The 22,201-nt window shown below is 42.9% G+C and overlaps 1 protein-coding gene across 2 annotated transcripts; it reads right to left on the minus strand.

Annotated features, from left to right (window-relative positions):
* Positions 1–5,547: 5,547 nt before the first annotated feature.
* On the minus strand, positions 5,548–21,732 carry LOC115655445 (pulmonary surfactant-associated protein D-like). 2 transcript variants are annotated; one of them, XM_030570897.1, is made up of 4 exons: positions 21,666–21,732; positions 7,740–7,831; positions 7,071–7,146; positions 5,548–6,026 (listed from the first exon to the last, which is right to left on the minus strand). In XM_030570897.1, exons 2-4 carry the CDS (start codon positions 7,803–7,805, stop codon positions 5,650–5,652), a joined length of 519 nt encoding a protein of 172 aa, XP_030426757.1. In that variant the 5' UTR covers positions 7,806–7,831; positions 21,666–21,732; the 3' UTR covers positions 5,548–5,649. The 2 variants fall into 2 exon arrangements, 1 of the variants encoding a protein (XP_030426757.1); XR_004001389.1 differs by lacking the exons at positions 7,071–7,146; positions 21,666–21,732 and having other exon boundaries at positions 5,959–6,026; positions 7,740–7,960.
* Positions 21,733–22,201: the final 469 nt, after the last annotated feature.

Raw genomic sequence — 22,201 nt, forward strand, 5'->3', positions numbered from 1 at the left:
AGCATCTTCTAGTTGCTTTACAAGCAATAAATAATTAATCCTCAAGACTTCTCTAAGTATTTTCTCTGTTTTATCAAAGGCTCAAGTCAAGATTTTCAGCCGAAGTAACCTGCTAAATCAGTAGGCTACTAAATCAGTGACATGATTTTCAGGCATGCTGGGCATCCAAGATTATCAAAACTCATGTGTGATTTTGGGTTCCCAACTTGAGACATCTTAAAGTGGCCTGATTTTCAGGCAGTGGGATGCTCAGCACTTGCTAAAAAACAAGGCCCTTTAAGGTGTCTCAGGTTGGGTACCTAAAAATCGAAACATCCAAAAATCACTCATAACTTTGAGAAGTTTGACCACAATTGTTCTCATTGAGACCACTGTTGAATGCTCAGTACTTTTGAAAATTCATTATGCCTAAATGTGGATTTAGAAGCATGACATTAGGTTGCTGCTTTTAAAAATCGTGGTTTTTAAACATCATACCCACATTAAAACATAACATCTATGGTGGCTTTAGGAATACATCCCTAGATCTCAATCCCCCATGGTTATTTAAACACAAAACCATCTTTTCTCTCATGAGAAATCTTTTCAACTGAATTGCTTTGACTTTCTAATCCTACATCCAATAATCACAGACTACTTCAAAGCTTTGTGATAATCGAGTAAATTTATGCACTCATAGAAAATAAGGTACATGCATGAATTTGTTAATAATGCTATCCAGAGGACAAATAAGAGAATTTGCATCAATAACAAAACAAATGGAAAGAGGAACTGACGTGGCTTAAAAATAATTACGGTAAAGAACATGTGCTAGTCTGACCCCTTGAATATTTGGCAAGCTTTGAAAAAGAGGGTTGTATAATTTGTAGGTAATGGTACAAAGTGCACATATATTGAGTCTGATTTTTTGTTTGCTTGTTTTATTTGTTTTCTATAACTAATTCCATTCTCTTTTCTAAGGTTGAGATGCCAGCTGAAAACAGATCCTAGTTTTGCCAATTATTAGAAAACAAGTAGCAAAAAAATTATATCATTAGCTAAGACGATATAGGCAGAATTAAACAGGATAAATACAAACCACTGTATGTTAGATTCAAATAATGCTACTCTCACAAGACTAATTTCTACAATATGGCCTTCTGGCAATCCCAGGCAACATAAAGGTAGTTCTAAATAGACAGTACACTATATGAAACCCACTACATACAAGTTCCCTGAAGACAATGTTTAGAGTAATCTGTCTCTGTCTCTTATTGAAAGTTCTCTACTAGATATAAAGGGGCCTTTCTGGGAGCTTCTCCTCAGATAAATTTTGATTAAATTGGCCTACCACAGAGTATTTTATGACTAGGAGAAACAATCTATATTGGATATGCTAAAATAACCTATTATGGAAAAAAAAGATGATTTATTGAAATAGTTATTGGCTAATTGCCATCTATTTTATCAGGACTCCAAGAGTAAAGTATAAAATAGTTAATAACCTGGTTATTTCTTCCCCTCTCCCCCATCAGCAGGGGAAGAAACAAGAATGTCACAGCCTTTGACAACAGCCTCTCCAGTTAGCACCCAGATTTGCAGCTTAAGGTTTGCAAGTCATCATGGGATGCCTTACTTTCCTCTCCATTGCATATTGTTGCACTACTTCTTAATACTTCGGTCGTTGTTAAGATTAAAAGCTGCAGCTAACAAACTAAGTAAGTCTAAATTGCTTCGGTAAGCAAGTGAACACCCCATTATTCCTTCTGGTAGACAGGGTCAGTAAGGAAGTGAGATACAAATAAAGGGGAAAAAAACCTCAGGCTAGAAGGGGTCGAGTTATGGTTAGAAAGGTGGAGGTGAGCCTACCAAGGGAAAGGGAGGAGATGGCATGATAAAGTCTCCCTATAAAGGGAACTTGAAAGGGCTGAGAAATGACATTAAAAAGATCAGTTTATTAAAAGGTGGGAAGGGGTTTGTAAAGCTTAATATGAACAAGATAGTTTTGAAGAATTCTATTTTTAATTTAATTAGAAACAGGATTTTAAATTTGAACTTGGTTATTTTCAGCTGGAATCCCAAACACAACCAACGCTTAAACTCCCTTTGTTTTTTGGTTGTCACTTTGATAACAGTAATGACTGAAATTAAACTAAAACACTGAAAAAACCCTTCATCACAAGGGTTTAAAATCCATTTTAGAGAGAATCCTAGACAAGGAAATCTTTCTCCAAATGAATGAGACTTGACAAGTTTGGTTGACAAAGCACCAGGTTTCTTTTCTTTCTTCCCTCCCTCTCTTTTTTTTTTTTTTTTTCTGTTTTGTGCTTCACTCAGTTTAGACAATGAAAATAGGCTGGTCATTTTCATTTTATTTAGGGCTAGAGTCTTCCATACCCGCTCACTCTGTGTAATAACTTTTTACAAGTAAGAAAGGGTTGCAGTATCTGTCTTTTGCTTGTCACTTTCCCTTTGGCTGTGTTTGGGATTGCCTAGGAAACTGACTTGCTGCTGACAACCATTTTTAGCAATGGGTTCCCTGACACAGTTTTAACAACTGCAGATAGGAGAAAGCAATTTTGGCAGAGTTAAAATGATCTTGAATGGGACTTCAGAGTTCGTTTCTAGTGGGAAGACATCATAGAATGTTATCCAAATTGGCAAAGATTAAATTTTCTTTAGATTTCTGATTAATGTGGGAATAGAGAGACAAAGTGAGAGAGAAAATATCTTTTATTGCACCAACTGCAGCCAAGTTGTCTCTCTAATATCCCAGGACCAACAAGCTACAACTATGCTGTATACAATAGTATGGAGGCAGTTTCATTGACATGAGCCACCCATCCATAATGCAGTCATGAGTCTCCAAGTAGATATTAGATGCTCTCGCTATAATCCAGTCCTAAAGTCAAGTTAAAATTCTTGGCTCCAGAGCTTTGCAGAAAAAAATGTACTCACTGATATTATCAACAAGGAAAACAACTTTTGATTTCTTTCTCATATTATGGCTGATATCATGTTTCTGTAAGGGACAGCTTAATTTGCATTCATTTATTAATATTTCTATATGGTATTAATGTTGAAAAACACAGCAAACAGACTGGTGATGGTCATTCAGATCAATGAACTTAGTCTCTAACTTTCTGGGTCATCCTATTGCCTTTTGTTACCTTTTTTAGTCTGCTAACAATAGTGAGATAGGACATATGCTGCTGCTTTGATTTAAGGCTGGTTAAATTAATTAACAGTTTTGCATGGGTAAGTAATTTTTAAGTTGTGTAGAGCCTAGGTATGTGTGCTTGGTTTTTAAATGGAAAGTATCTAGTTTTTATTACTAGTGTACATGATTTGGTTTCCTTGTTCAGTTTTGTGTTGATTCCAGATGGAATGCATAGGTAAATTAAAAGGGACTGTTAAAGAACAAATCAAGAAAGGCAAGATACACACCTTCAAAGGAATTAAGATAACAGTGCCTGGGCCATCAACTGGGGGCAGAAGCGATCTATCTGGCATGAATCAGGCTATGATGTTTTATCCTTTTTAAGGCTCAGCCTAATGTCTAAATCCTTTGTGACAAAGTTCCTTCTCTACCTTGGTGGATTTTACTCACCTCACAGATTCACCCTGTGGGTCGGGAAACAGCCCAGAGACTTTTCCTTCTGGTAGAAGTTACAGTCCAGTTCAATTCCTCCTGTGTTTGATCAGGAGTTGGGAGGTCTGGGGGGAACCCAGGCCCACTCTCTACTCCTGGTTCCAGCCCAGGGCCCTGTGGACTGCAGCTGTCTAGAGTGCATCCTGGTACAGTTGCACAACAGCTGCAGCTCCCTGGCTACTTCCCCATAGCCTCCTCCCAACACCTTCTTCATGCTCACCACCAGACCTTCCTCCTAATGTCTGATAATGCTTGTACTTCTCAGTCCTCTAGCATTACACCTACTCACTTTCAGCTTCTTGCACACCTCTTGCTCCCAGTTCCTCACATGCATTTCCTCTCCCCTTTGGGCTGACTGGAGTGAGCCCTTTTATAGCATTAGAGGGGCTTTAATTAGAGTCAGGTGCTTAACAGCCTCACCTGACTCTTAGCAGGTTAATTGGAGTCAGATGTTCTTATTAGCCTGGAGCAGCCCCTGCTCTGGTCACTCAGGGAACAGAAAACTGCTTATCCAATGGCCCGTATATCTCCTTTCTACTGCTCTGCTGTACCCAGCTGGCCTGAGTCTCTCACACCTTATAAAGGCCAGTCGGCAGAAAAAGGAGGGAGTTAAGTGAGTGGACAGTGATGCTATTCAGTGTGGCAATGAAAAGAGCCATGCAGGCTGTTTCTCAGAGATGGGGAATCAGATGGACCTGCCTGAGCTATGGATAGAGAGATTAAGCTAGGTATGGAAAAATGCATCTAGGACTGTTTTTTTTTTTGTGTTTAATAAAGTTGCTATTGAATAAATTAGATGACATAACTAAAATTAGGAAGCAAAGATCCTCAGTTCATCGGACCATAGTAGGTACGAATCCAGAGTAACATAGTTGAGTCCATGAGGACCTTGAAACAAGTTCCTCACATCTCAGAGCAGGACGAACACGGAGATGAGGTGCTTCACCAAACACCACCAAAGTAAGGCTTCAAGGAATTGTTGAAAGCTGCCTTAGACCGGACAGATTTCCCTCTGGAAATTCTGGGTAAATGGCCTGGAGACCTTTTATTTCAAGTACTATTCATGTTAAGGCAACTAAGCACATTTCCAGAATTTTTTTCTGACTCCTCTATTATCAATGGCATTATCACACCAGAGTCCCTATGAGCACTGCAGCTTTCCCTTGACACTGTACGATCAATGTTAGAAGCTAACCTCAACAAAAGTAAAATAATTCATGAAACAAAAAGCATTAATCCACCAAAAGTGTATCAAACCACCAAGCAGTGTGTTTGTTATCTTGTGTCATTGGCCTTTCTCCTCTCTCCCATTTCCCTTATCATCTCCTCCAATTTTGTCTTCTCTGTCTTGTCTTTATTTAGATTGTAAAATCTTTGGGGTGGGGTTTTGTCTGTCTGTAAAGTGCCATGGCATTTGTGAGTGCTGAATAATGAGACTTAAATCCACAATGTGCCCAAACTCCAGTGGGCTATCAAGGGACACATGACCAAAAACTTCTGGAATCTCTCTGCCCATTTCAAGAACCTGAGAACAAGGCTGTAAATAAGCAGCCTGTAGAACTGTAAATGGTTTTAAACAGAGATTAATGAAAATCCAGCATTTCCATTCTCTTACATTTCACTTTAAGACAAGTATATACTTATAAAGCTAAGGCATTCTCTGCTGGAACTATGTGGAGCAGAATGGTCATCTTTTGGCATTTTTCATGAGACACAACCCTGATCTGTATTTTCTGTCAGTTCCTCATGATAGTCACTTTTGTTCAAGTCTCACAGCACTTGTAGTATCTCCTGTTTTAACCACTTATGAACACAGTTCAAGGTTTCATGATGGTTTTATTGCAATTCAATTTATCATAATAGAAATTTCAGCACGATTCAGCATATCTATATCTTTACATCACTGATGCAGCACACTATTCAAAATGTGAAGCTATTGTAAATCAACAAGGTTATATAAGTATTAAAGCTGCAAGCCAATTTGCGCTAACTGATTTTAATTTAAACCACAAGGGAGATTAAAATTCACAGATTATTAACCGTTTATCATTACAGGATTTGTCATTCCATCTGCCATCTGGATATACTTCTACACAGTCTTCAATTCCACCAACATTATTTGGTTCTCCTGCAGCCCAGTTTGAGTATCCTATTGCTTCATCACTTAGATACTTAAATGAACCTTCTGTTTGTATATTGTTTATTCCGATAAATGTTTTTTTGTTATGATGAACTGCTATTTGTTGTATGGTGCTGTTCTCTGCAGAATTCCTTGGAGAAGCAATCAGGCCATCAGCTTGGGAACATGTGGCTTTTGAGATCTCAAAGTCACCTTCAGAGCCATTGGCTTGAAATGGTTTTTCACCGGCACTACTGCCATTTATGAAAAAACAAGCTAGAAAAAACACAGAAGTACAGTACGTCTAAGTTACTTTTTTCACACACTTTTCTTTACATTAGAGAAACAGGTTCTAGGACCCTGGAAGAAAAGACAGTTATTTTTGTTGATTCATTCTGTCAGATCAGCTGAGACTTATGCACACTACCCAGAAGTTTAAAAGGGGAAGAATATTTTACTGGTGCAGAGAAAACTATGGACAGAGGCAAAAGGTCTCAGGAAGACCCTATAACAACCAGAAGAAATCTTAGGTTGAGTCTTATGCTTTATTATTGTTATTTCAGTTAGCAATCAAGGCATAGCATGTTTTTACTGTCCTAGAGAACAGACGGGGATTGAACACAGTACCAGAGTTTGAATACAATTAACCACTGCTAGCCTCATATATTGCCATGTCACTATTGTAAGGTGCAGTGTTTGGGAACATTACCGCAGTACTTTTTATGAGGCCAGGCCCATTGGTCTTGATATGGCACATCATTCTATTATCTCAATTAGCATTTGCAGCTCTCTTTACAGGTAAGAATCAGGGGCCTGTTCCTGTACCAGAGGAAGTAAATGGGAAATCAAGGGGCAGAATGAGGCCACATGTGCTGTTGATGTCAGAGAGTGGTTGTCTCCCACTATTCTTTTTGGTCACAGGACAAATCAAAAATCATTTCAGACACAAAGTGGACCCTACGCAAGCCACACTATTTCATCTTAAGTATTATTTGGATGGGATGTTTTCAACACCTGATCCCTCAGCTATTCCCAGATGTATTTTCCTAATTACACCCAAGTACAGACCTGCCAAGGCTAACTATACATGTGAGAGGGTTAGACCTGCACTGCCCATACTGTAGAATTGAAATACTTATTAAAACTTCCAACAAGTACATAGAAGTTTGAGGTATGAATTAAGTGCCAAAAGCCCAGATCAGATGCCAGATATGAATCCTTTTTAACTCTGAAGAAGTACGGATGTAGATCTGCATCCACATTTCTCAGTTAGGGCTTATCTCTCACTGACTGGAATGAACAGCATTTAATTTGTCTTACCTTTTAGTATTTTGCTGACAGTAGCTTTCAGGGCCTTCAGTTGTTCTTGCAAAACACTTATTTCAGTTTCTAAAAGCTCACATTACGAAGGAGAAAATAATAGTATTGTTCTAATTGTGTCACATTAAAATACAGAAGGTTTTCTAAAAGTTTAAAAAAGCCAGAGAAGTCACCTCCAGAACTAGTAATGAATCACAAGTGTAACACCAAAGATACTGTTTTTGATTTCTTGGTTGCTCAAGAAGATACAAGTTTAAAACTGAGGTGTTGAGGCCACAAGTCCACTGAAAATGAAACTACCTGTTCTCAATAGCACCTGCAGCAATGCTAGCTTTTCAATTTCATTAAAATTAGAAGCACATCCTTCATCCCATGAACCCAGGGATCAGGTACCCATCACTGCGGTGTTTCGCTCCTATAGGATGTTTGAGTTCATCAGACCAGCTTCTGGTAACCCTGGAGGCTCACTCACTTCTCTCCCTTGAAAACCAGACTGTCTGATTTCCCCAGTGCTCACCTCTGAATATTTCTCCCTCACTCAGAAAGAAGCAGCAAAGCCTTACTGGAACATTTATGAAATGAAAACCATTCAAACATCCATAAGGGCCTCTCTGTCTGCCCTGTTGGGCTTCTTCTTTATCCCCCCCTCAAAAGAGGGGCACTGCTTACCTCTGCCTCCACAGTCTCCCTTTGGTCCTTCTGCACCTCTGGCTCCTTTTGGTCCAGGGGATCCATCCTTTCCTGGAAGACCTGGTATCTCTCTTAATCATTGCAATGCAATGTGTTTAATTCAGGAAAAAGGAGAGATAAAATTAAGGCAAGTAAACAGTAGAATTTGTAGGTGTTAAAAGAGTTTGTGATGTCATAATTAGAGATGGACGAAGATTAGATCATCAAAACAATGAATTTTGGGAAAAGTTCAGATCCTGATCCAGATCCAAACTTTATAGCTAGGTTCTATTGCTACAATTTAAATATAAAATGCAAATATCTGAAAAGTGTTCAGAAGTTTGGTTTGGATTCACTTCTAAATGGAAATATTAGTATGTGAGTGTAGCTGGAATTCCTAAAATGTTTCTCAGCGTTTAAAGCCATATTTTCAAAAGAGTTTGGAACCAAATTTTGAAGTGCCCAGCATCCAAAATTGGGTCAAGATCTTCAAGAGCTTAAACACTCTCATTGTGACACTTGCAGCTTAATATTCAAAATAACTCCGCACTCAGTGCACTGTTTTGAAAATATGGTGCTTAAATGGGAGCTATGCTCCTTTGAAAATTTAGTGACTCTAGTCTATAATCCCTTGTGCCTCCATTGCCCATCTCTCAAATGGAGATACTACTCCCGTCTTTCTTTCTTTCTCATCTATTTAGTTTGTAAGTTCTTCAGGGCAGAGTTTTTCTCTTACCATGTTTTATGTACAGTGCCTAATACGATAGTTTTCAAATCTCAGTTGGGGACTCTAAGTGATATTGTAATGCAAGTAAATACTGCGTACAGTGTAATTACAGCATTACTATTTATAGTACTTCTAGAGAGTGAGCTGAATGCCTCTTACAAACTATGCACAACTTTATAATTAAAGAACAGACTTAAAAGAGAGCAACAATACCATCCAATCACTTACTTTGCAATGCCTGGTTTTCTAGAAAAATCATTCACAGGAATAATTTACTGTGAGTTTGACCCTGTATTTATATGCTACAGATTAAGTAACATGGGCTCTTGTTTCTAAGCTATGCTCATTTACAAGAAAGAAAGAAAGAAAAGAGTTAAAACTGGTTAAAGGCAGGGCTGTCCAGAGGATTCAGGGGGCTTGGAGCAAAGCAATTTCAGGGGCCCCTTTCATAAAAAAAATTGCAATACTATATTCTCGTGGGGGCCCCTGCGGGGCTCAGGGCAAATTGCCCCACTTGCTCCCCCTCACGGGCGGCCCTGGGAAAAATAAACCTTCCGCATCTCAGCACAAACCTAGTTTTGAGAACTTTTTTACAAGGTATCACTGGTTCTTAGCATCAGCTAGTGCTAAAAGGCACTAAAGCTCATTAAAAGGGTTGGACAAATATTTTCCGTCAAAACTTTTTTTGGATCGAAAACTAGGGGGTTTTAAAAAGCAGAAAAAAATCACCGACGATGTCTGCTTTCCTTCAAAATTTGTGGTGGTTTTTTTAATTGAAAAGCTCAAATTAGTCTGCTAAAATCTGAATATGGTTTGGGGTTTCAGACATGTGTGGCCAAATATTTGCTGCTTGCTGTGTTTGATTGTTTAAAGAAACAATAAAAAAATTCTGCTTAAAAAAAATCCAAAACTTTTGAACCACCTCAGCTTGTGACCAAACGCCCATCCATTCAGAGATTTTTCCAGGTTTCTGATACTCTGCTGGCTTCCTTGACTCATATCTGTCTCCATAACTTTGGGTTCATTTAGGTTAGAACATAAGAACAGCCATACTGGCTAAAACCAAAGGTCCATCCAGCCCAGTATCCTGTCTACCGACAATGGCCAACGCCAAGTGCCTCAGAGGGAGTAAACCTAACAGGTAATGATCAAATGATCTCTCTCCTGCCATCCATCTCCACCCTCTGACAAACAGAGGCTAGGGACACCATTCCTTACCAATCCTGTCTAACAGCCATTAATGGACTTCACCTCCATGCATTTATCTGTTTCCTAGAAACTGGCTCAGTGGGGTCCCGCACAAACTGGAGACAATTACTGTGGGTTTGTCTTTAGTATAGCTTATGTACATACTCCATGAACTGAGCATTTGAGCTTGTTCCAGAATCTGGGATGAGCCTATGTTGTGAAAACTGAAATGCTCAAAATAGCACATGCATGTGAATGGACACAGGGTGCTAAAATTAAATTAACCTAGGGGTTCTCAAACTGGGGGTTGGGACCCTTTGGAGGTCACAAGGTTATTAATGGGGGTCAAGAGCTGTCAGCCTCCACCTCAAACCCCGCTTTGCCTCCAGCATTATAATAGCGTTAAATATATAAAAAAGGGTCACACTCAGTGGTTTGCTATATGAAAGGGGTCACCAGTATAAAAGTTTGAGAACTACTGAATTAACCCCTTTGAAGCCTCAGGGAATGCAGGGAGGGGCGTCTCCCTTGGTAGGGTTGGGAAGGAGGTAGGTGGTATACGATATTGTTCTTCTCATGTGATCCCTCCCCCAGTGGCTAATTTTAATGAAGTTACCCTCCCCTGACATGAATCTCCCTATGGCACTGAAATTAAATATAGACTATAATTTGGCATTTGAGAAGTGAAAGGGATGGTAGCCCTAATGGAAAAGCTAACAGCTTGGCTCTTCTGCAAGCCTCAAACTGCTGAATGAGCTTTACGATAGGGAAGGCTGTGCCTCCCAAACAGCCTGGCCCTGCCCCTGATCTGACCTCCACCCTCTTCCTGCCCCCAAATGCCTGCCCCCCTCAGAATCCCTGACCCATCCTGCTCCCTTGCCTCTCACCATCCCCCAGAGACCCCTCACCACCACCTCTCCGGGACACCACCCCTGCTCCCTGTCCCCTAACTGCCCTGCCCCAACCCCTATCCACCCCCCGCTAAGTCCTGACAGACCCCTAGAATGCCCACGCTCCAACCCCCTCATTTCCTGTCCCCTGACCACCCCCACCACCTCTGCCCCTTCCCTGTCCCCTACTGTTGCCGGGATTCCCTGCTTCTTATCCACCCCCCGCGGCCCCGGCCCAAGCATCTTACCGCCAGCTCCCCCCTCACCTGGAGCCTCAGCGCATCGCATCCAGGAGCATCCCTGAACAGCAGTGCAGCGTGGCTCTGGCGAGGCCTGAACTCCTCCCCGCTCAGAGTTGCATGGTAAGGGGGTGGGGCTGGAAGCTCCAGTGGGGCCTGAGCTCCCTCCACTTGGCCTGGAGTTCGCAGCCCTGCCCCCTTACCACATGGCTCTGAGTGGGGAGGAGCTCAAGCCCTGCTGGAGGTATGCTGCAGCTGTTCAGGGACGCTCCTGAATGCGCTGAGGCTCCTAGAGAGGGGCGAAGGCAGAGGTGGGGTCGGGCCAGGGCAGGAGCCTCAGCTGTTCTCTTGGGGGCTCCTGCAGAACCTGGGGTCTGGGGCAAATTGCCTCCCTCCTCGGGTGGCTCTGGTTAAAGGAATCAAATACATACAATAATTGCAAAGTTCTTGGTTCAGGCTTGGATGTGATGGAATAAACTGCTGACTTAAGTCAAGTCTCTGGTTGCTTCCAAATCATTGGAAGGTCCTCAGTCTAATGGTTACAATGCTCCCGTTAGTATAAATCCATAGTCCAGAGGTTTGAGCAGGAAAGAGGTAAAATGGACAAGTTTCCAGAGCCTTTTAAAGCTTCTGTCATGTGGAGGGAAACCCATTGTTTCAAACAAAGCCCTCAGCACAACTAGTGGAAGATTAAGGTAAAAGATGGAGTTTGGAGTCACATGAGCAAGTCACATGTCCATGCATGACTTCTCTTAGTCATGGCAGGAAATTCCATTAAGACAGTGTTTCTCAAACTAGGGTCGCCGCTTGTGCAGGGATAGCCCCTGGTGGGCCAGGCCGGTTTGTTTACCTGCCCTGTCCGCAGATCCAGCCGATTGCGGCTCCCACTGGCCGCGGTTAACTGCTCCAGGCCAAAGAGGACTGCTGGAAGCGGCATGGGCCAAGTGACATATTGGCCACTGCTTCCAGCAGCTCCCATTGGCCTGCAGTGGCGAACTGCGGCCAGTGGGAGTCGTGATCAGCCGAACCGGCTGGGCCGGTTTGATAGATAAACAAACTGGCCCAGCCTGCCAGGGGCTTTCCCTACACAAGTGGCAACCCCAGTTTGAGAAACACTGCATTAAGAGTAGACACGCATCTTCCATTGTGAGTTGTGTTCTTTAATTCTATTTGAATAATTCCTTTAAAATGTGCTGTCTAAACTCCTTGTTGGTGTTGACCAGAAGCAAACACCTTAGAAATACAGGCATATAGTTTAATACTACTACGTTCATGTACAAAAATGATAGATGCATTCAAATAGCATAATCATATTCAGCAAATCATAACTTTTCAACAGACATCTTACCTGCCACATTTTGTACAAGATTTGTTGCAATTATATAACAGTGGTAGCAACAATGATCTACCTGGTTATAGTTTAATCAGTTAACGTCACACCACTAATGCAAAATCAATGCAGGAAGGGGTATCCTAGACATTGCTGAACGCATCACAGGAACTTCCATTCTTGGTTCTGTATTACTACATCTTCTAACCCAATATTAGAAATGTCAGCATATAACAGAAATGGTTTATCAAAATCATGTTTGTCTAAAACAGGCTTTTTCTTTGGGTTCATTATGAAAGTAACAATATTATTGAATCGCTTTACAAACCCCAGGTGTTAAGGCTGAATCCCCACTCTGTCACTGTGAGTGCAGAAGTGGGGCCCACAAGGATTTAAAAAAATAATACTGGTCATTCTAGGCTTGTATTACACTCCCAAGGTTACAGCTTTTCTCTGACCTTGGCTTGGTAAATGCTGCCACCACCCAAATTGAACCCCCTTTGAACCCATGAAGGAGCACTTGGGAATTCCTCCCTGTGGAGTACCCTCAAGCCCTTTCACTCTCACTCTGGGGAAGAGCTGAGAAAGAAAACAAAGGAAATTAGTGGTGGCTATCAGCTAATCCAACAGCACGCGCAAACCTTTTAGGACACCAAAAATCCAATCTTGTTCGGAAAAAAGGTAAATTTTATTAAAAACAAAAAGGGTAAAAATACATCTGGAACTCAAGCTTTTTGCTAGGTCTTAAAAGAAACAATTCCAAAAATTAAGCACCCAATTAAGCTTTCTTGGCGGTTTAGCTTAAAGGTTACAAGCAAACAAAAGCATCAGGGGTTAGCACAGAGGAGATCCACAAGCCTTGAAAATAAAAGAAATAAACCTGATTGCATTTAGCTAAGTATTCTGATCTACTTACTCATTTGGAGTTCAGATAAATAGTTTTAGGTATGATTTATGATCATACCCGACTTAAAGCTGCTTATAGCATGGCTGCTCTGTCCCTCCAGCCCATAGACCAACACACAAAGGGAAAGTTTCTTTCCCCATTTCAAAAAGTTCTCATTTTTCCATTGAATCTTTTAGTCAGGTGCCTCCTTTTTTTGTCTTTACCTGGGGGACTTTTTAACCTTACAGGTAAAGCAAGTAAAGAACAGCTACCAAGAGGGATTTTACAGCTAACTGGCTGGCTGGGTGTCCATCAAAGGGAACTATCCCCCCTTCTTTATTTATCACATACTCTCCAAATCACAGACAGTGCTGGTCAGCCTGGTTAGTGTCGGATCCACACCAGCTGGGATTTCTTCCTGGAGGTTTAGGAAACAGAGTTAATAAGATACATGCATCTCTAATTTCACTAATAATTATATGAAGAACTAAACCGTACTTTTTTCAATGACTACAATGACTTAGAATACAGGGAAATTTTCACCCAGTTGATTCTGGGAAATCTTCCCAGGAGAGTGCATCAGCCACTTTGTTAGTGGCTCCTGAAATGTGTTGTATTTCAAAATCAAAGTCTTGGAGAGCTTCTTCTCCACTGAAGAAGTTTTTTGTTAGTCTCTTTGACTGTGTGAAACCACTTCAGTGCAGCATGGTCAGTCTGCAGGTGGAACCTCAGTCCCCAAATATATGGGCATAGCTTCTCCAGAGCATACACAATGGCATAACATTCTTTTTCTGAAACTGACCAGTGGCTTTCCCTCTCAGAAAGTTTTGAGCTGAGAAACACAACAGGATGGACTTGTTGATCTGGTCCTTCCTGCATTAAAACTGCTCAGACGCATCTGTGGTTATGATAAATGGTCGATCAAACTTCAGGGCTCTCAGTACAGGGTCAGATGTAAGGACCACCTTAAGCTGGCTAAAGGCTTTTTGACACTTCTCAGTCCACTGAATGGTAATTGGCCGTTTTTTCCTAGTCAGGTCTGTCAGTAGGGTGGCAATTTGGCTGTAGCGTACAAATCATCTGTAATATCCAGCCAAGACCAAGAAGGATTGGACCTGCTTCTTTGACTTAAGGACAGGCCAATTTTGGATAGCATTGACCTTAGCCTGTAGGGGGTTGATAGTTCCTTGAACCACCTGGTGTCCAAGGTACGTTACCCTGTTTAGGCCTATTTGACACTTTTTGGCCATAACAGTTAATCCTGCCTCTCTTATGCACTGGAAGACAGCTAGGAGGTGTTCCAGGTGTTCTGCCCATGAATCTGAGAATATAGCCACATCGTCAAGGTAGGCGATTTCAAATTCCCCAGATCCAGCCAGAAGGTTATCTACCAGTCTCTGGAAGGTGGAGGGTGCATTTCACAGTCCAAAAGGGAGCACATTAAGTTCATACAACCCTACATGGGTGATGAAGGTTGACCTTTCCTTGGCGGGGTTATCTAGCAGCACTTGCCAGTACCCCTTAGTTAAGTCTAAGGTGATGAACTGGTCATGTCCCAGTTTCTCCAATTGCTCATCTGTGTGTAGCGTTGGATAGTTTTATGGGCTAGTTATGGCATTTAGCTTACACTAGTCCACACAAAAGCGGATTTCTCCATCTTGTTTGGGAACCAGAACCACTGAAGAGGCCCATGCACTCTCAGGGTGGTAGATTACTCATATCTGTAACATGTCCTTGATCTCCCTTTCTATTGTGGTTTTCGCTTGAAGGGCCATCCGATAGGGTTGGGATCTAATTGGGCAAGTATCACTTGTGTCAATGGAGTAGTATGCCCGTTCTGTCCGTCCTGGGATGACTGAAAACATTGGTGTGAAGCTGCTGCAAAGCTCCTCGATTTTCTGTTGCTGCTTATGCCCAAGAGTCATGGAAAGGCTCACCTTTTCCACATCACCATTGCTTTTTCCGTCATAGTAGACTCTTTCAGGCCACTCAGCATCATCTATCTCCTGGGCTGTAAACTGGAGAACTTTGATTTCTCAGGAATAAAAGGGCTGCAGAGAACTAACATGAAATACTTTAGGTTTTAGGGTAGGATCTGGGAACCCTATGAGGTAATTAACAGCTCCCAGGTGCTCTCAGACCATAAACGGCCCCTCCCACGACACTTCCATCTTACTGGCCTGGTGCGCTTTCAAGACAATGACTTGGTCACCTACTCTGAACGTATGCTCTCGGACATGTCTATCATACCAGGCCTTCTGCTCTTGTTGAGCATCCTGTAGGTTTTCTCGAGCAAGGGCTAGAGAGTCTTTGAGGGTGTTTTGTAGTTTGGTTACAAAGTCCAAAATGTTAGTTCCTGGAGAAGATGTAACCCCCTCCTATTGCTGTTTCACCAACTGTAATGGCCCCTTAACTTTGTGGCCATAAACGAGTTCAAAGGGTGAAAATCCCAAACTGGGATGTGGTACAGCCCTGTAGGCAAAGAACAACTGCTGGAACACTAGTTCCCAATCACTGGAGTGCTCATTCACAAATTTACTTATCATGGCCCCCAAAGTCCCATTAAACTTCTCCACTAGGCCATTTGTTTGATGGTGGTTCACCCCATGAGCATCTCAAAGATGTTTCATGGTCCCTACCAGGAAGTTAGTGCCCGAATCCATAAGGATGTCTGACAGCCAACCTACACTGGCAAAAATGTCTGTCAATGCCTTGCTCACGCTTTTAGCCCTGGTGTTGCTTAGAGCTACTGCTTCTGGCCATCAGGTGGCAAAATCCATGAAAGTCAGTATGTTCAGCTTTCCTCTGGGTGTCTTCTTAGAGAAAAGACCCAGCATATCCACAGTTACATGCTGAAATGGAACCTCAATGATGAGGAGTGGCCTTGACTTGGTCTTGGGGTTTTCCCACCCTCTGGTACACCTCACAAGACTGGACGTAAGTAGAAATGTCCTTGCCCATTCCCTCCAAGTGGAATGACTTCCCCAAACAGTCCTTGGTCCTGTTCACCTCAGCATGGCCACTAGACTGATCATGGGCTAAGCTCAAGAGTTTTTTCCTATACTTAGTTGGAACTACCAACTGTCTCTGAGGATACCAGTGCTCCTTGTGCCTACCAGAAAGAGTCTCGTTGTATAAGAGTACTCCTTCTGTACCAAACCTGGACCTTTTAGAAGATCCAAGAGGCAGTGGGTAGCTTCGTGCCGCCATCCAAGATCCCTTGAGTCTCTCATCTGCTTCCTGCTCTGCCTGGAACTGTTCCCTTGATACTGGAGACATTAGTTCCTCACTAGGTTGTGAACTCTGGTGGGGTTGCAAGCACGGGCTCTGGTGCTGACTCTTTCGCCAGTTCCGATCCTTGGGCTGGTTCTGGCTGGCTTCCAGGAACTGGATCTACAACTGATGCCATAGACTCTGGCCTGGAGTCTCACTCCACCACCTCTGGCTGGGTTTCTGTAGGAGGCTCAGGAATGGAGTTAGGTGCTTAGGCTGACTGTGGGTGACCATCCCCATCCTTTTTGTCAGCCTTACTTGGTTGGATAAGTCTCCCAGCAGCATGGGAATGGGATAATAGTCATAGATTGCAAAAGTCCATATCCTTGACCAGCCCTTGTGCCGGGCAGGCAACTTGGCTGTAGGAAAGTTAAAAGAGTTGCCTTAAAGGGTTGCACCATCACTTGGGCCTCTGGGTCGATGAATTTGGGGTCCACCAGGGGTTTGTGGATAACTCACACCTGTGCTCCAGTGTCTCTCCATGTAGTAATCTTCCTCCTGCCCATACTCAAAGTTCCCCTTCACTCTGGGGGTATTTGAGAGACATCTGAGCCTGAAGGCTCTTGGTGGGACTCCGGGGTGATGAGCTGTAGTCGGCAGGTGCTCTTGGGGCAGCTGACTATCACATGTCCCAACTCATTACATTTAAAGCATTGTCTAGCTGTGTGCTGGCATGAGGTGGGTGGTTGAAGAGTGGGGTGGTGGGACGAGAGGGCTTCTGGGGTCTCCCTGGCTGTGTGGAGGGCTGCTCCTTGCAAGGTGAGGCTTTGGGCTGACCCTGATGGTGGAGTATTGTCTCGGGTTGCCCTCTCTGATATCCGCTTCAACTGCTACTAGCTTTCTTCTTCTCCACCACCTCCACCCATTTGGTCTCCTCAGTTACAGTTTTGGGCTTCCCATCTAGGATGCACCTTTCTATTTCCTCAGGAACACCCTCTAAGAACTGCTCCATTTGCATTAGGAAAGACTGATCTTCCAGGGATCTAACATTTACTCCTGATATCGAGGCATCCCAATTTTTTATAATGTGGTAGGCGTGTCAGGAAAATGCCACATCTCGTTTCCACCTTAGGGCTCTGAGCCACTGACGGGCATGCTCGAGTGTTAGCCTCATTCTAATTCTGGCCTTTTGTTTAAAAAGGTTGTGCTGTTCATGTGTTCTTTAGCATTTCAGCTGCCACCTCTGCTAAGGGCCACTGAGTTGCGGCCTCAGCTCCACCATATACTGGTCTATAGGGGTGTTGTACCCAAGGCAGGCCCTTTTGAAATTTTCTAAGGCCTCTGTATCATCGCCTACCTTGTATGTGGGGAATTTCTTGGAACGGGGAGCGATACCTGGACAAGAATTGTTAGGGTTACCTGGTTGATCCAGCTTAGCCTTTTCCAGCTCTAAGCGGTTCATCTCTAACTCCACCTCCAAGCGCTTCCCCTGCATTTCCACTTCCAGCTCCAAACGCTTCGCCTCTCTTTCCACTTTTGCCTCCAAGCACTTCACCTGTCTCTTCTCCTCCACTTCCACCTCTCTTTAGTCCTCCGTTCCAAGTGCAACATCTGCAGGAAGAAATCCCTATCTTCTGTAGTCAGAACGTGGTCTGGGTTAAGGGCATCCCTCCAGCTTGGCACCTGGATCTTGGTTGGGGGAGGGCTGACCCTTCCCTCCTGGGAAGTCCCCTTTCCACCATCCACTCTCCTAATTTCCATCATGGAGCTGGATGTCTGGGTTTCAGCGGGTCTGTCTTCTCCATGGCTGCCGCTTTGGGAAGACTGGTTTTTCTAAGGTTTTAGTGTCTGACCTCAACCTCATGCACAGCCAAATAGAAAAATGTGTCCTTTTAAAATCCTAAGGTCTGTGCTTCTGGTTCAAAATGATCTCACTGCTCTGCCACCATGTTAGGGCTGAATCCCCACTCTGTCACTCTGAGTGAAGAAGGTGGGGGCCCGCAAGGATTCTAAAAATTAATACTTGCCACTCCAGGTTTGTATTAAACTCCCAAGGTTACAGCTTTTCTCTGACCTTGGCTTGGTAAACGTGGCCACCACCCAAATGCAAAAAAAAACAACCTTGGACCCAGGAAGGAGCACTTGGGAATTCCTCCCTGTGGGGTATCCTCAAGCCCTTTCATCTCCCTGCCCCCTCCCAGGGAACAGCTGAGAGAGAAACCAAAGGAAATGAGCTGTTGCAACCAGCTAATCAAACAACATGCACAAACCTCTTAGGGCACCAAAAATTCAATCCTGTTCTTAAAAAAGGTAAATTTCATTAAAAACAAAAAGAAAGGAAATACCTCTGGAATTTAGGCTTTTGCTAGATTTTTGAAGAGCAATTCCAAAAATCAAGCACCCAAAATAGCTTTCTTGAGGGTTCAGCGTAAAGGTTACAAGCAAACAAAAGCAACTGGGGTTAGCACAGAGGAGTCCACAAGCCAGTAAGAAATAAAAGAAATAACCCTAATCACATCTTTTTAGACATTCCCTAATTTTACTTACATATCTGAGGCTCTAGATAAGTAGGCTCAAAGTATGAAATGATAATCCATAATAATACCTGTTTTAAAGCTGGTTACAGCATTACTGCTCCATGTCCCTGCAGCCCAGAGAACAACGGACAAACGACAAGTTTCTTTCCCAATTTTAAAAATTCTACCTTCCCATGGCTCTTTTGGTCAGCTGCCCACTCCTTTTATTTTACCTGTAGGCTTGTTAACCCTTTACAGGTAAAGCCAGCAGAGAACAGACCAAGAGGGATTTTACAGCTGGCTGGCTGGATGTCCATCAAAGGGAGCTATTCTTCTCCCAATCTTCATGTATCACAACATGTAAATAAGGTATGTCTCGGTCTCATTATCATCCCTGAAGTACTCTTGGATTCCATGCATGGTGACTCCAGGGGGCACGTATCAAAGCGATGACAATAACAGAAATCATTGTGTGGTTAATTCTCTGCAAAAGGTACTCATTAATTGAGCTTGATTAATGAGTCTCTAATTTGAGGCAATGAGGTCCGGGAATTAAATTATTTTGTATAGAGCTGAAATAAACAGCAAACTGCCATGAATACCATTTTACTTTAACTTTTAGGTCATTGGGCCAAATACTGAAAGCCAGTGATTCTCCTCTCACATCTGCCAGTCAGTGTAAAATCAGGAGTAATGCCAGTTAAGCCAAAGAAGATCTAGATAGTATAAACCTTGCATAAGGGAAAAGAGAATTCAGGGCAATGGAACTTTTGCCATTAACTTCAGTGGGACTGGGATTTAGTGCTCTTTCTTTTTAAGCTTCACAAAAAATTATCCAACCCTTAGCCTGACTCCCATATTTCCTTTCCCCAAAGACTAATGCACAATCCTTCCAAAGTTAGAAACAGGACCTACTTGTGGAGAACTGAGCTCCTTGGCACTAGCTAATAGACTACTGACCCCCAGAGCTAACAATGTGATCTAGGAAATCACAGCCTTGTTTCTTCCTGCTCTAACCATTAGGGCACATTTTGTTGGGAGTTGGGAATAGACACGATTCAGGTGTGATAATTTGCTAATCTTTCATCAAAAAGTGTTCCTCTCAAATCTTCACTGGCTTCCCTGCACTCCTCCCTTCATCTCCAAACAAGGAAACAGTGAGAAATTAAGAGAAACAAGAAGAGTGAGCACTGAAGGAAAAACTCATTGCAACCCATTGTTTCAAAAACAGCTGATGATGCCATAAGGTAACAGTGAGGACAATTTCAAAGTAACAAGTTATTCATCTCTCCAAATAAATCCCGATACTGCCCCTCCAAAAATCCTCCCTCACCTACTCCCTCCCTTTGCTATTTGCCTGCTCATCTGCCAGTGCTTAAGACTCCTTCAGATGTTTTGCAGCTTGCCTGCCCTGGCATCCCACACATACGTACCCTCTTATTCAGTTCTTGGCTGCTGCTTTGTTCCTCTCACTTCCATACACAGAGCTGAAGTGCCTGCCTAGCTATTGCAAAATGGTGGTGGGACTCTCCAGCTGGTCTCATCTCTCCCCGTGCGGCACCCGAGAAAAGTCCTGAAGATTTTCTGTCCCAACACCCCTGCTGATGGTTTAGGTAAGAAGCACAAATGGCTGCTTCTTGCATTGACTTTTTCTGTTTTCCCTCCAAGTGCTAACAGGCAAAGAATAGCTTTTCTAGAAATAGCAAAAAGATAGCTCTACCACACTTACTCATGTTGAGTAATACCCTACTCCATGAGTAGTTCCAGTGATTTCAATGGGGATTTCTCATGGAGTAAAGTACTACTCAGCTTGAGTAAGTGTGACAGAATTTGACATCGACTCTTTAAGAGAGTTATACCAGAGTGTGTCAGAACAGAATTTGGTCCCAAGTGATGCAGTGATACTCCCCACTTATTCAAGATACAGTAAGAAATAGTTGAGAAAAAAGAGACATCTGCTTATTCTATGTGCTGCTCCCTATTCTTTAAAAAAATAGAAGTGGAATAAATTCAACATAAAGAGGCATTTCTCACTGCCAGTTATAAGGAAAGTTGGTTGAAAGAGAGACAGACTTTCTAGAATGACTATTCATGATTAGCTTTGAAAATGAGTAGCAAGCAGGATCTCATATTTCAGTAGGTGAAGTTCAATAGCTCTTTTTGTTGCATCACCAATAAGCCACCTATGGAACAATGTGTGCTCACCGTGACACAACCAAGTACTCTGACTACAATTCATCAACATACAGACACCCACCAACATATAGACACCCACCTACCACTAACACCAAGGGCGAGGGGACAGGAAATGGAGGCCAGTGCCCCAGACCTGGGCTTTAAGGTGAGGAAGGGGAGCTGAGACTGGCATTACCTCATTGGCAGGTTCGGGTGCTGCAGTTACTTTGAAGAGACAATGGGGGCAAGGGGTGAGTGCTGGTGCAGAATGCCTCCTGTCTGCACTCACACAGCACCAGGAGCCCTGATCAGCCCACTGCTGCCATGGAACGATTACATTGATACAGGGACAAGGGTGGACAAAAACAAAGGAAGAGGAGAGAACAGAAGTTGGTAAGAAGGGCCAGAGAGAAGGGGGAACAGCGAATGGGGACAATATGCTGGGTGAGGGGACAGAGGCAAATAGTAGGAGAAGGAAACACCCAGGGAGTCGGGACAGGTGAAGGGTTGAATGCTCTGAGGCAAGAGGGAGTGGAGCAAAGAGATTGGTACGGGATTGTTGACTCTGTGGGACAGGACCACAGTAGCCCTGATTCTGCTTCTAGCCTTGGGCCCTGGAAATCCCAGAAGCAGTCCCATAGACACAAGATTCACAACAAACAGCCGTTATCCCAGAAGCCTGAGATTCTAAAGGGGAAACCACAAATTCATCTATTAGGGAGAATTTATCTCCAGAGTCATCATCATCATCTTCATCATCACCTTTCTCGTGCTGAGGTCACTGGGAAGCAGCAAGACCCAGAAATCAGCCAGTCGCACCTGCTTGCAGAATAACTGTCTGAATTCCTTCTGACCCACTGTATCCAAACCAGAAAGTGAAGGCTTTAGTTTGCTCAAATTTTAATAATTACCTACCAGCACCTACCTTTACTTGCCCAAAACACAATGAAGTAATGTGACACACTGCCAGCTAATCTAACAGATGACGTAACAGAATGCAGACTACAAGAAACCTTAAGAAATCCAGTGGATTTCTCCCTAGCTCCATAATCAAGCAAGAATATGTTAGACTTGCTAACAGAGGCAATGAAAAGAGATTTATGTTGATAAAAGGTATTCCTGTGTTATCACTGTCCTTGCACAACTCTAGGGATTGCACACTGAACCTGATATCTCACTATTTACTGGTCTGGATGTCGTTTTTTGGAAAATATTTGCTGTTGACTGCCTCACCTCATGCAGACCTTGGCCACATTGCAGTTTAATTTAAAAAGTCAACCCTCCCCGTTTCATTCCAG

The sequence above is a fragment of the Gopherus evgoodei genome, chromosome 7 (genome assembly GCF_007399415.2).
Source record: "Gopherus evgoodei ecotype Sinaloan lineage chromosome 7, rGopEvg1_v1.p, whole genome shotgun sequence".
Taxonomy (NCBI): Eukaryota; Metazoa; Chordata; order Testudines; family Testudinidae; genus Gopherus; species Gopherus evgoodei.

Bases quoted from the DNA above. Each gene is read 5' to 3' on its own strand.
- LOC115655445 (XM_030570897.1), bottom strand. From the start codon at position 7,805: ATGGATCCCCTGGACCAAAAGGAGCCAGAGGTGCAGAAGGACCAAAGG. The intron at 7,147-7,739 runs GTAAGCAGTGCC...TCGTAATGTGAG, and splicing joins GGGAGACTGTGGAGGCAGAG to CTTTTAGAAACTGAAATAAG. The intron at 6,027-7,070 runs GTAAGACAAATT...TGTTTTTTCTAG, and splicing joins TGTCAGCAAAATACTAAAAG to CTTGTTTTTTCATAAATGGC.